We start from the raw sequence: 15,068 nt of genomic DNA, 5'->3' as shown, positions 1-15,068 counted from the left end.
ATAGCAAAGACAATAATTTGTATTAGATAGATTTCCACTCAATTGAAATGTCCATATTATACTCCAATGAGCTTTCTTTCCTTTTTTTTTTTTTTGTAATTTTTTAACTTTCACTTTTTTCTTGATTTTTCCTTCTTCATTTTTTTTGACTATTTAATAAAAGTAATATTGTAAAAAAACTATGGATGTGTCTACATGACACCTAATTTGAATTTTTTAATCTTTCGTTTCTTTTTTATAGTTTTTAAGAAGATAAATTTTGTAAAACAAGGTGCCAATTTATAAAGATAATAAAATAATTCGTATTCCATAAGTTTTGATATATCTCAATATGATAAAGAGATGATTTAAAAAAATCAAGATTTATTTGAAACGAGTGAACTTTCTTTTTAAAAAAAAGGTGAGATCAAGTTGAAAACGTATTTATAGTGATTTATTCTTACTTATTTCAAGGTGTATATAAGAATATACATTTTATTATTTATTTAGTTTTATACATATATAAGTATTATATTAATAAAATTATTCTTTTTACCTTAATTTAAATTTTTTTATTTTAAGTTTAATATTCAATGCCGATATAGCACCCTTTATTTACTTTATTTTTCTTTTTTAACTCTTTTTTAGTTTTTTCAACTTTTTCTTTTGTTTATGTTTTCTTATTTTTATTTTTTGTATTTTTAGATTAATTTTAAGAAAAAAAGGGGTTAATTAAGATATACATGTTTCATCTCCATTTGTTTTTCTTTTCTTTCATTTTCTAATATGATAAATTTTGCAAAATGATGAATATATATGGAAAAAGAAAAATTTTTTATTTGTGACTGAATCAAATAATTTAAAATATGACACAATAGTGTGATACAAAAATAATATAAAAAATATGAGCAACATGATGATATTAAATAAAAACATAAAAAGATATAAAAATGATTGATTAAAATTTTAACAAAAAATATATATGGATTTAGCATAAACAAAAAAATATATCTTATATTTTTTATATTAATGTAAATTATAACACATAATTTTTATATAAAATATAATATAAACTTATAAATTTTTATTATTTTATATAACACAATATAAACATTATCTTACCTTTCTACTATCATAAAAAGAAAAGGTAAAAAATGCTCTCAATTATTTCACATGTCTTAGTCTGACCCTTATTTTCAAGGACAAAAAAACTAATTTTGTATCGTAACCTAAGGAAGCGACAAAGGGTCTTGCATCATACTACTTGCATGTGAATTAATAGTGATGGCTACCTTTGTCTCCAAATGAGTATTGGAAATTACAAAAGTGTAATGGACACAAATTTTATTATTTGCTCCCGTGGTGAGATGTTTTACTAAAACGGAAATAAAAATTCTAAAATTGTTAAAGAAAAAACGAAGTCCATTATTAACTTTACGAAAGCATTTGGAAGCTTTATGAAAAGCAATCCATTATTAACCTGCTCACATAATTGTATTGTTTGGGGTAGATTTATTGATTTTTATATTATATGATATACAAAACCATTAAAATTTATGTATTTATACTATATTTTTTATAAAAATTATTTATTATAATTCATATCAATATGAAAATATATAATTTTTTAAAATTTTATTAAATTCATATATAATTATTATTAAAATTTAAAATTATATTTTTATTTTTATATCATATTCATATTATATAATCGTATTATATTTTGAATTATCAAATTTACCTTAGGACTATGTCACAATCAATTTTCTTTTATTTAACTCTAACAAATCATTAATTTAGATGAAATATCCTACTATATATTCTCTCTTGTTTTAAAAAAAAAATTTTCTTTTAACAATTTACTATTTTACATTAGTAAAGCACTTTAAAAATAATTTTTATGCTTTATATTTTTAAATTAATAATTTTTATTTTAAATATTTTTAATTATTATTTATAATAAGATTTAATTTAATTTATGAATAACTAGAAATATGTGCACTCACACTCATTTTGTGGGTGGAGGAAAAATGTTAAAAAAAATATTTTGAGAAGAAAATGGATAGTTTTTTAATAAAGAGTATATGTAACTTTTTTTTTTTTAAAGTAGACAGTTTTTTTTTAAAATATTATTTAAAAATTGAAAGACTAACATACTCTTACTAATTTTTTATTATTACATAATTAAATATTTTTGATTGAATTGGCGTCACTTTACCCATAAATCAAATTCAATAAAAAATTTAAATATCAATATAGATATTTATATTTTTTTGATTTTATCTCGAGAGATTGAACTTTGTTGGCAAGTACTTTGTTTTTTTTTAATTTTATCTTGAAAAGATAAACTTGCTTTTTAAATAATAATCTCTTATTTTGTTCATTTGTTTATTGGATTACTATGTCATGCTGCCTTCAAGGATCGCATAATTTTTTTTATCAACTCAATTAAATTATTTCTTAATTCCAATATAGTTCTCAAATTCATTTAAATGGTTTCATAATTTTGGATCAAACTTACATTTTAACAATAAAATTCTTTGTCCAGGCTTGACTTGTATTAAAAAAAATCTAAGTATGTAGGTCAATTGATAAAGTTTTTCATATTTTTTCATTATATTAAGAATTTTAGCTGAAATCTTACCTCCACTAATAACATAAAATTGAGAACATTTCTTTTGAATTGTAGAGAGTTACCACTAAATTAGATTTAAAAAAAAAAAGCAAATTAAGACCGGATACTGAATTTGATCCAAAGACCAGTAAAATGGCAATATGCTTTGATCCAAAGCCCACTTAATTTTCGACAGCCATCCACTTCTTTGAAAGTTGAAATTTTCTAATCACGATTCTTATCAGTTTACTGTTACATTGATGATAAAAAAAAAAAAAAATTCAATCTCAGATCGTAGGGAAAAAAAAATCAAATGATTCATGTAGAAGACCTTAAATTACCATGTTAAAAAATATTTCGATCTTCAATTATTTGGTTCCAACATGACTAAACTTGTGGACCATAAAATATTAAATCATGACTTTGATTTATGAGGTCAAGTCAAATTTAGATGTAAACGGATTGATTGATTGATTTTGGGTTACGTTTTCATCACAAATTTAGTTCTCACAGGTCCACAGACATGTCATATCACATCAATCAAATTTTTTAAAATTTAATACACAAATAAACTTTCAATCTTTATTTTAAAATACAAATAAACTCTAATTTTTTTTTATAAAATTCAGATTATAAACTTTTATTTCATTATAATTATATTAATTAAATCTAAAAATATATATATTCAATTAATATAATTTTAAAAATAGCATTACTCAAGTATTTATCTTTCAATTCATTCAAATAAATCTAAAAAAGCATTTTTTTATAAATTACATTATTAAATTAAAATTATTTTAACAAAAAATTAAATAATATTTTATGCTATAAAAAGCTAAGTACAATAAAATAAAATTTATAATTTTAATTTCATACAATAAAAATGACACTTAATTTTAATTTTGAGTAAAATTAGAAGGGTGCTTTGAATATTAGCCCTTTCTTTTAACTTTAAGGGATGCCTAATATTATTGGTGAAGGTGATTATTAAAAAAAAATTAGTAATTAAGGCCAATGCATTAAATATATTTTTTTATAAAATAGTTTTTAATCATTACAATTAACTTAGAGGAGTGCGTCTATGTGTTACCGCAGATTTTTTTAATCACAATTAATAATGTTAAAAATATTAAGAAAGTTAAAATAAACATTAATACATATCATTAAAGAGTGCAGGAAAAAGGCTTACACAGAAAGTGTTGTATAATACTAGTTGGGTAATAAAAAAAGTTTCTAAGCGTTGTGTGTATTCATTCTAAGTTCTTAATTCTTCAAAATTTTCTTTCCCACTACAAGAGATTGTGACCCATCCGTCCCCTTTTCAACTTTAGAAATACACAACAAATTAATTCAAAATTGCAATTATCATAACCCCAATTGGGCATGAAAATTTCAATAAAACTAAAAATCAAAGATTTAACTTGAATGAGCTTCATTCTAAACGAGGCCAAAAAAATGCTTTTGGAATCTGTGCACCTAAGACATACAAACGGGTTAAAAAAAAAAAACTTACGAAAAGAAAAAAAAAGACAATAAAGAAACTGATGTCAGTATGTTCCCTCCTTACATAGTTAATTATACCATGAGTTTTTAGTTTAATATTAGATAGAAATTAATGAAAGGAAATTTAAACTTAGAATCCTTGTATGCATGAAGTAACAACATGTAAAACGATAACAAAAGAGAGAGAATGGGAGTTAATTGACAATTTTCATTGTTTTATTATCAGCAGAAGTCCATGTTACCAGCAATAGCCAAAAAATAACTCCACTCAAACTTATTAGGGGAAGTCCATCTTGAGAGGCTTTGAAGAAAAAACAAAAAGCTTTTACTTAAAAATTTTTTTTTCAATCGATTTGGAAGCTTTGAGGCAGGAAATTTCCTATATTTCTTCATTTCTCCTTTTTCTCCATCAAGTATTCTTTTGTGATATGTTGAACTGTATATATATATATATATATATATATACATTATTTCTTTTTATTTTTTCCTTTAACTTTAGATGTGATATGGAAAATTTGAAGCTTAAGATTTCTTCCTTTTTCTAATGAAAATACATACACAGTAGCAAAAAGCAATAGGATCATGTGTGTGCATTCAGTTAAAATTGCATCAAAGAAAAAAGGCTTTTAGAATGGCACATTGAAGTGGGCTATTCCGTACCGAAACATGCATGCACAATTATTTAGTGGAAAGGCTTCAGACTTTGAAGCAATAATTTTGGACTTTTAGTTGACTTGTCTTGTATGTTGTTTTCCACCCCCCCCCGTGTTTTTTTATAAAAAAATCCATACGCAGAGTGCGGAAAATGTTTGAAAGAAGGTGGAAATATTGAAAAAGGGAATTCTTTTAATATACTTGTACTCTGGTTTAAAATATCTAGAATTTATGACTTATTGTACAGAAGATTTCCCAACTGCTATCCCACTAAATTTGGTCTCTAGCTAGTTATTAAGATTAGCAACTATTTTATTAGGCTTATTGGACAATTTATTTGTTTTAACAATAAGAATTAAGGTTAGATACAGCAACATTTTTGCGAGCTTCAGTACTAATAACCCAGTTAGGAGTAACACAGCAACAATTAATGGAAAAAAAATTAGCCCAGTAGGAGTAACACAGCAACTATTAATGAGAAAAAAAAAAAAAAACCTAACAGATGAAAGTAATACCTAAAAGACGAACATTATATCAAAATCCAAACAACAATTTCAACAATGCCACCAATTCACAACCCACGTCTTCAAACTTCAGCTATTAAACCAAAAAACAAAAAAAGAATTGATGCATGAAGGCAAACATGTTGAACTTTTCCATGACAAAATTACCAAGACACATAATCTAACATTTATATGAAACAAAAAAAGAATTAACATTCAAATCAATAAAATTTAAGCGATGAAAAGTGGACATATCAAAATTTATTCAAAGATTGCTAGAAATTGCATCTTCAAGTAAGTGTAGAGAGAAGTTCTAAATATCACCATAATTTCACTTACGGAAATTGAAGAGTTCGACCGAAATTTTAAACAATAAGTACATAAAAAATTTCAATTATTTCAATTAAAAGAAAAAAACTGGTTACCCAAAATCTGTATGTTAAATTCCTATATGTAAGCCAATCCAAAACTCTAAACCTATAATTAACCCCAAGTACCAATATTACTTCCACCATTAACCCTCAATTTATGATTAAACCTAAATCTGATTTGACTTAAAATTACAACTCAAAATCAGTTGGGGATTACTTTAATATAATATACCAATTGCAAGCAAGATTCAAATATATCATATAAAAGCTGTGATAAAATACTAAAACTGATAACAAAGTAGTAACTTCATGTATAGGCACCCAATAGCATAACGGGCAAAAACTTAAGAAAAAATTTTGAGTTATGTCCTTTTTCTACAGTCAGTTGCACTTTTGAAATAATGCTAATGGGCATCTATGTAAAATGCTCATGTATGTTAATTAAAATTCCTTTGATGGCCCTTTTTGAGAGATATCACGCAGGAAAAAACGTGCGGACAAAATTACATGGTCGTTAGATGTGATAGTTAAAGAAAAAATTACAATTAATATACTGTCTCCCCATAGATTTAATAAAAATAATATATTAGATATAAAAATCTTTCTTAAAATAATATCTAATACTTAAATTTTGATCATGCACAGATGAATAATAGATGATCAAAATTTAAGCCAACTGTCACCCTTTCTTGTTTTCTTTTCTATTTTGCTTTTTATTTTTTAATTTTCATTATTTTTTGTCAAATTTTTTATATTTAATAAATATTTTTATAAATTTTTAAATTATGATCATGTAATATCATTAAATTTTGATCATGTACGGATGACATTACATGATCAAAATTTAAGCCAAGTGTCACTTTTATTTTGCTTTTTTTTCTTTTTTCTTTTAAAAATTTTTTCTATATTTTTTTGGTCAAAATTTTTTATATTTAATAAATATTTGTTTTTATAAATTTACACTTTAAAATGGAACCCACTTTACACCAAAAATTTTAAAAACCTTTTTCTTTTTTCTTTTTTTAAGATTTTAAATTTATATTTTATGAAATTCATTTGATATTAAAGTTATGTCATGAATTTAATTTTAATTTTAATTTTTATATATTTAATAAAAAATTTTAAAATTTTAAATTCTTTTTTTTAATGATACCAGGAATATCTCATGTCAAGTTATTTTCTTCCTTTTCATCTTTTTTATTTTTAAATATTTATATATTTTTATAATATTTTACCTTAAAATGGGTTGAGTGGGCATTTAATCATTTTATTTTCAAATAATATACCTTATGATGGGTCAAGTTTTTTAAAGAGAAACAAGCTCGGTCAAAACATATTTAGAGTATTTATCTTGAGCTATTTCGATGTATATATAAAAATATATATTTTATTATTTATTTAAAAAACTTACAAACGGGTTAGGTCAGAGTACAAATTAGCATGCAGGTCTAGTTAGTCAGCTTGTAGGTCTATTAACACTAAAACAATGTTATTTTGGACATCTATATAAAGCCTAAATCAAATAATTTTTCACTTTTCTCTTTTCTCTCTTTTATTCCCTCACAACTTCTCTCTCTAGAACCCAAAAACTGTTCATTGGTCGCTATACAATCTCAATTTTTGGCCCACTATCACCTTGCCATCGTTAGAAACTTCAACTTGAGTAGGACTTTCCCAATTTTAGACCATATTTCCAAATTTTGGTTGTCAAAAAATTCAACTACTCACCGAAAAAAAAAAAAAATAGATTTCAACAACCTTTAAAAATTCAAAAAATTTTCAAAACATCCCAAAGTGTTCCCCTTGATCTCCTAAACATGATTCCTAAAATAGTTTTCTTAAAAGGAAATCTCCAATGCTCTAGATTCAAGATTTTGTTTTTGGTTTTTTTTTTTGGTGATTTTTTTTGGTGATGCTTCTCGTTGGAGATATGGATACTAAATGTTTTTTTCTTGTTTTGCTTGTTTTCATGTGTGATGGGTTTTTAAAAAAATTGCAATGAGCATTTTTTGTTGATCCCTCTATGTAAATTGCTCTATCTATGTGTTGGATTTATAGAGCTTGCAAAAGAAATTAAATCCCAAAAAATATGAGATTAGAGAATGTTTTTTCAAAGCCACCAAAAGTTTTGCTACAAATCTTGACAAAATTTGGTATTGGTGGTGTAAGCAATGCAAATTAAAGCGGTAGCTGGTTGGATCTTGACTTTAGTTCCATACAAATTCTACCATTTCTACAGTACCTCTTTTTGACCCTTTTTTTTTTTTACTTTTTTTCCTTATTTTGTTGACTTTTTTTTAAAGATTAATTAATAAAATAATATATAATTGAATCCAATATGCAATAAACATGATTAAAATATAAGAGTTTAAATTGGATACATTAAAATTACGAACACAATTTGGATTCCATTTCGATTAGTCCAAACAAAATTAAATGTTTATAATTATAATACTTGATGATTGATAAGTGAATAGTGATTGTATATATAATGTAATATTTGATTATTTGTGTTGTGATATCTAAATGGATAAAGTGTATCCATTAATTTATTTGTTGTTGACATTAATATTAATTCTACGAATAGTTATTGCCACAATAGAGAGAGCATTTTCAACAATGAACATATTACAAATTTATTTGTGTAACTAAATGCGAGATCAATGGTTGATTGATAGCTTAGTTGGATACAGTAAAAAAATATTAATAATGAAGTTATTATACAATATTTGCAAAATATAAAACCATGGCAAATATAATTTCAAATTTTTTAACAATTACAACTAGATAGAGAAAATTTAGTCTATGTTTTGAGCAACCATTTATTACACAAGACACATTCAAAGTACACACCTAAGTTTTGCGATCAGACTTTGCCTACATTTAACTTAATAATTATATCATTAACATCACTTGTGGTAAAAATCAAGATATGTTTCTGTTATTTTTGGGTCCAAAAGGTAAATTGATCATTTTTTTCATTAGAAACTATCAACAAATAATCAAAAATATTTTTAACTTTTAAGCTTACTTGATATGTCAAATTAACCTTACATGTATAGTGCCACATCAGCTAGACTGTGTCACTATTTTATCTCATAAACCCCTCACATTTCGCCTATAAATAAAACTATTTAAGTACTATCTATCCACTTTTTCTCTACTCTTCTTACTTTTCACTCTTCTTCTGACCTTTTCTAACTGACTTTAGCATTGGAGTATAAACTCAGGGAACACTCTCAACCTTTACCTTTAATTGCTCTCTTTCTCTGACGTGATTTCAAGATTTTGACCCTCAGCTCGGAACTCAGCACCAACAGTTTCTTTCCCGTTTTTGTTTTTGGCTCTATAAATACGGCCACGGAGCTGGGAAGCCAAGCATAGCAAAAATAAGACTTGTCTGCTTCTTCTCCAATATTCTGAAAAAAAAAATGTCTTATAAAGAAGAGTACGATGTTTTCCGTCCTGTGGCAGAATTCTCCAAAAATATTTGGAGAGATAAATTGCCGTCCTTTTCTTCAATGGATGACTCGGTAATCTTTGCATCTCCTCACGTATTGCATATTCTTTGCACTTGCATTATTTTTTTCATGTTACTGAAACAGAGTTTCAAGCTTTATGGACTGCTGGCTTGTCTTGAAAAGTTACTTTAAACACAGTTTCAACTCCTCAATCAAAGTAATGAACTGTTTTCTTGTCGCAGCAGGTATTTGTTTCCTTAACGAAAGAAATAGACACATTGAAAGAGAAAGTGAAGGACATGTTAATGGCTTCTACAGCTGATCCCATTCAGAGTGTCAAATTCATAGACACACTGCTTCGCCTTGGTGTTTCATATCACTTTGAGAATGACATTGAAAACCACTTGGAAAGGATTTTCGATTCGCAACGAAATCTTGTGGCTGGAAATGACCATGACTTAAACTCCACTTCAATTGTTTTTCGAGTTTTCAGACAATATGGTTTCAAAATGTCTTGCGGTAAGAACAAGGATAAATGTATAATCTAAAATAAATTAGTTATGGACATCGAAGCAAGTGCAGTAACTGCTAGCAACCCATGTAAACTCTTATTTAAGTTAATCTTATTACGGCGCTTCAACATTTGGCTCAATGGACAACACATAATTTTCTTGTTTCAAAAAGTAGAATTCGAATCCTCTATCTTTAAAATAAAAAAACAAAAGTTAATCTTAATACTAATTAATTACATTTTTTATTTGATATGTATTTAATTAATTTAAAAGCCACTGCCTCCAATTTATATAAATGGTGCTTTTATATTCCACCATAAATCATTACAAAGAAGTGATAATATATATGTGAAGCAGGTGTTTTTGACAAGTTCAAGGACAATGATGGTAAGTTCAGAGAAACACTTATCGATGATGTTAGGGGAATGCTAAGCCTGTACGAAGCTGCCTACATGAGAGTTCATGAAGAGAGCATATTAGAGGAAGCCCTTGCATTCACCAAAGCCAACTTGAAGTCTCTGGCAATGAAGCCAAGCCCTCATCTCGCAAAGCAAATAACATTAGCCCTTGATCAGCCATTGAACAAATGCCCTCCAAGACTAGAGGCAAGGACCTATATCTCTTTCTATGAGGAGGAAGAATCCAGAAATGAGACCCTACTTCAGTTTGCAAAACTAGACTTTAATCGAGTTCAAGTACTTCATAAGCAAGAGATAAGCGATATTGCAAGGTATAAAAGAAATTAATTAAGGACTGGATTCCTAGCAAAATTTTGTGGTTAGAATTTTCCGTGACTTTCAAGTGCATTTTGATTTTGCAGGTTTTGGGACGAATACAACTTTTCATCCGAGCTTTCTTATGCAAGAGAGAGATACGTGGAGGTGTACACATGGATGAATGCGTTGAACTTTGAGCCACACTATACACGTTGGCGGATACTTCTTGCTAAGACGTTGGTTCTTATGTCAATTCTAGACGACACATTTGACGCCTATGGGACGCCAAAAGAACTTCAATGTTTCATCAATGCATTAAAGAGGTTCATTCTTACCTGCGGTTATCATATGATTTTCCATCTAAGGCGAGGTCAATTTCGTTATATTAAAAAAGGCACATCATTTGCCACAAGCACAAAGAATGCTTGTTTAAGATTACATATCACTTGATTCTTTTTCCAACAAACATAAGGGTTAATTTGAGTAAAAATAATAGAACAGAGACTTATCGAGTATAATTAATAGAAAGAATTTTTTTGAAAAGAAAAAATGTTAAGATGGCATTGAACAACATATTTAATATTTTAAGCTTCTTTTTTTGTTCAAGTTATCTTTTATAATAAAATTTTATTTGGCTGAGAAAATGTGTGTCTATACATATTTGTATGCATGTATGTATGTACAAATAGGTGTTAATTCACTAAAAATTAACAATATTTACACAAGCAAATGTTTTATTTTCAGATGGGAGATTGGTGCTCTTGATGAGTTGCAAGATTACACCAAAGTTATTTGCAAGGCTGTGCTAGACGTTTTCAATGAAATAGATGAGGAGGCCAGAAAGGAAGGAAGATCCTTTAGTGTCCCTTGTGCACACGATGCTGTAAGAATCATGAAACTCACATTCCTCTTGTTGAGTATTAATTTTACATGTTTTAACGTGTTTTTCTTTTTAGTTCATTGGACTAATAAACAACTACCAAGCTGAGAAGAAATGGTCTAATGATAGTCATGTACCAACATTCGAAGAGTACATGAGGGTTGCGACGAAGACATCCACTTTTGATCCAATAATAACAATATCATTTATAGGAATGGGAACAATCGCAGGGTTAGAGGCATTTGAGTGGCTGCAATCTGAACCAAGAATTATAAGGGCTATAAATATAATCGGCCGTATCATGGATGATATAGCATCACATGAGGTATAGTTATTTAGATATATATATATATATTATATAGTGACTTAAGTAAATGATTTCAAATGAAAATTAAGATTATTGGTTTATAAATTTTCTAATGATCATTTGCACATATCCCTCATTCAAAAAAAGTTCGAGCAATTGAGAGAGCATATCCCTTCTAGTGTTGAATGCTACATGAGGCAACAAAACCTATCAGAGAAGGATGCGTTGGAGGACTTGGAGAAAGAGCTTGAGGACGCATGGAAGGATATAAATGAAGAACGCATGAGACCAACTGTGATCCCCCGAGATCTCCTATTACTACCTTTGAACCTAGCTCGAGTATCATATTTGTTTTACAAGCATGGAGATGGATACACACATCCTGATCCATATATGAAAGATGACATTTGTCTCTTGTTCGTTGATCCAATACCCATTTAAAGACGATCCTCTCTTTGTGCTTCGATAGCTATGTTTAGTTATTAAGTGGGTTTTTAGTGCTTGTCTTCTAGGTTTATAATTAAGATTTAACAATAAGAACCAGATGGTCTCTGGTGATGGTTTCCCATATTATGTACTATAAGTCAATCTTATGTTATTCTAGGGTGAGCTGTGAAATAAAATAAACTTGTGGTTTGTCACCTATATATGTTCATAATTAACAGATGGAATTGGTAACATAAAGCAAACTTTCTGGTTATGATTTTTGGTCAAGTCTCTGCTACACAGAAAATACTTAGAAGAAAACAATATTGATCCTTTAATTATTAAGTGGGTTTTTAGTGCTTGCCTTCTAGGTTTATAATTAAGATTTAACAATAAGAACCGGATGGTCTCTGGTGATGGTTTCCCATATTATGTACTATAAGTCAATCTTATGTTATTCTAGGGTGAGCTGTGAAATAAAATAAACTTGTGGTTTGTCACCTATATATGTTCATAATTAACAGATGGAATTGGTAACATAAAGCAAACTTTCTGGTTATGATTTTTGGTCAAGTCTGCTACACAGAAAATACTTAGAAGGAAACAATATTGATCCTTTAAATGTTTATAAAATATATTAATTATTAATGAATTAATTCAAACATAAATATTTATGTTCAAACCCGACTTAAGTTCGACCACACCTTGATGTAGGTAAGTAGACTTGTCCTTGGACATCTGTATGTTTGCATATATAGGATTAATTAATTTTGACGAGGCTATACTTATTGTACCAAAAAGGAAAATTTGAATTTAACTCTAGAATAATATATATTATTTTCAAGATTATTATAGTAATTTAATTGTCATAACGTATAAATTCATGAACCTATCACTAGCCATAATAAAAAAAGTCGACACTAATCTTTTTTTTATATAGGTATGATTGGTTACATAAGTGAATCTATTCTTTCAAAGAAGTCTTAAGCTTAACAAAAAATTTCTAAAAGAATAGGTTCTAGTTTGCGTTCCACAAATAAATTTGGGAGTTTAGTTATATGTAAGGAAGATTATAACATCTTTATACGCCCATCCAAAAGATAATATCACTTAATTTCAAATTATCCTAATGATCTTTAAAGGTGTAAATGAATAGAGCATTGACAAACTATTTGTGAACATGTTCGATTTTTATTCATTTATTAAGCTTAATAAATAATTTTGAACAACATTTTTATGTTCATTTGTTAAACAAATCGAACACGAATATAGCTTTGTTTGGTTCATTTATATTCGTGAATAAGCTTATTTAAAGTTTGTTTAAACTTCGTTCATTTGTTATTCGTTTGTTATTCGTTTATAATAATACTAACAAAATTACATTTTTATCTTTTATCCTAATCCTATTTTAAGGTTCATTTATATTCGTTTTGGGTTTGTTTATATTCATTTAGGGTTTTTTTGTTTAAATTTATTTGGTTATTGTTCATTTATTGTTTATGAACATGTTTATTTATATATATTCCTAAACATGTTTACGAACAAGCTCGTTTAACTTAATTGAACCAAACACGAACTGAACGTGAATATTCTACTATTTAAATGAATTGAGTTTGAACTAATAGAGCAATTTTTTTTTACCAAACATGAAGTGAGCCCGAATGCCTCTAAAAATAAATGAACAAACCACAAACATACATTCGATCATTCATGTCTGATTCATTTATAGCGAACACCTCTAAAAACAAAAGAACAAACCACAAACATGCATTCATTCATTCATGTTCGGTTCGTTTATAACCTTAAATCTTGGTTCTAATGGTCTTCTATTAAATTTTGGTGTTTAAATGTCGAAAATAACTTTTAAATTTTCTCCATCAATATGATAGGATTCCTAAAAGCATTTTTTCATATGAAGAGTATTTAAGAATTTTATTTATTTTGTTAAAGAGGTTCCGTCATAAAAAAAAATTGAAATTAGTTGTTTTATTAAATCTTATCTTATCAGAAATATATCTAAATTCTCCGCTCTTTGAATCAAATTTAGAAATATTTTTTCATATAGAAATTTCTTAGAAAATCATTCATTTGTGATTATTAAGAAATTTATCTTTAGACTTATTCTTTATTTTGTAAGCTTTATTTCTAATTTTTGTTGTATTGAAAATATATTTAGATTTTCTACCATTTGGGCTAAATTTAAAAATATTTTTGTTACCTAAAAATACCAAAAAAAAAAAAACTATTTGTTTATGATTTTTAATATTCATAGTATAAAGCTTGATTCATAATTTATTTCATAATTTTTAGAATGAAAATAAAATGTCGATTTTTTTTAAAATCTTATCTAAACTCTTCGTCATTTGGGTTGTGTTTTAGAAAAAACTTTTACCTAAAAATCTCCTACAAAGTCAACCATTTGTGATTATTTTAGGATTTCATCATTGAATAATTGCCATATTTTCAAACAAATTTATAAGTTACATTTTTTTATTTGATTTGGAAATGAATGCAATTATTTTTATTGAAATTTTGTCTAAATTATTCTACCATTTAGGCTAAATTTAGATAAATTCTTCATTTAAAAATTTCTTAAAAAATCATCTATTTGTAATTTCTAAGAGTCTTATTATCGGATAATTGTTAACTCATTCCCAAAATTATATAAAGTTTTATTTATATATTTTTCTTTACTTTAAAAATAAATACTAATTATTGTTATTGAAATTTTATCTAACTTTTTCCTCCATTTGGGTCATATTTAAAAAAATCTCACCTAAAAATTTCTTAGAATCCATTTGTAATTTCTAAGAATTTCATCTTTAGATAATTACCATTTATTTTTCAAAATTTTGTTAAAGTTTTATTTTAACTTTAATTTATTTCAATTTATTTTTATTAATCAAATTAATAATTTTACCTAATCTTAAAAATTCTTACTTTAAGTAAAATATGATAAAAATAACATAAAATAAACCAATTAAAACACAATAAACAAAAAAAAAAGACTAAAGCTACAATATAGATCATATTGAATTGATGCTTGGGAAACTAGGAATCATCGTTAGAATCCCCATTTGGAATTTTAATGCTTGTTGGAAAATGTCACTGTAACATCGGAGTGTCAACACATCTTACAACT

General features: G+C 26.7%; 1 protein-coding gene across 2 annotated transcripts; it reads left to right on the top strand.

The window, feature by feature from the left end:
- Nucleotides 1-9,000: 9,000 nt before the first annotated feature.
- On the top strand, nt 9,001-12,186 carry LOC111277972 (putative terpene synthase 6). 2 transcript variants are annotated; one of them, XM_022864419.2, is made up of 7 exons: nt 9,001-9,157; nt 9,331-9,604; nt 9,955-10,327; nt 10,418-10,636; nt 11,058-11,196; nt 11,270-11,518; nt 11,648-12,186. In XM_022864419.2, the coding sequence occupies exons 1-7, from the start codon at nt 9,056-9,058 to the stop codon at nt 11,939-11,941; spliced, it is 1,650 nt and encodes a 549-aa protein (XP_022720154.1). In that variant the 5' UTR covers nt 9,001-9,055; the 3' UTR covers nt 11,942-12,186. The 2 variants fall into 2 exon arrangements, with proteins under 2 accessions (XP_022720154.1, XP_089620486.1); XM_089764360.1 differs by having other exon boundaries at nt 9,328-9,604; nt 11,648-12,180.
- Nucleotides 12,187-15,068: the final 2,882 nt, after the last annotated feature.

Source organism: Durio zibethinus, chromosome 7 (genome assembly GCF_047325235.1).
Source record: "Durio zibethinus cultivar Kanyao isolate XHJ-2024 chromosome 7, ASM4732523v1, whole genome shotgun sequence".
Taxonomy (NCBI): Eukaryota; Viridiplantae; Streptophyta; class Magnoliopsida; order Malvales; family Malvaceae; genus Durio; species Durio zibethinus.
This window is presented reverse-complemented; position numbering and strand designations above follow the sequence as displayed.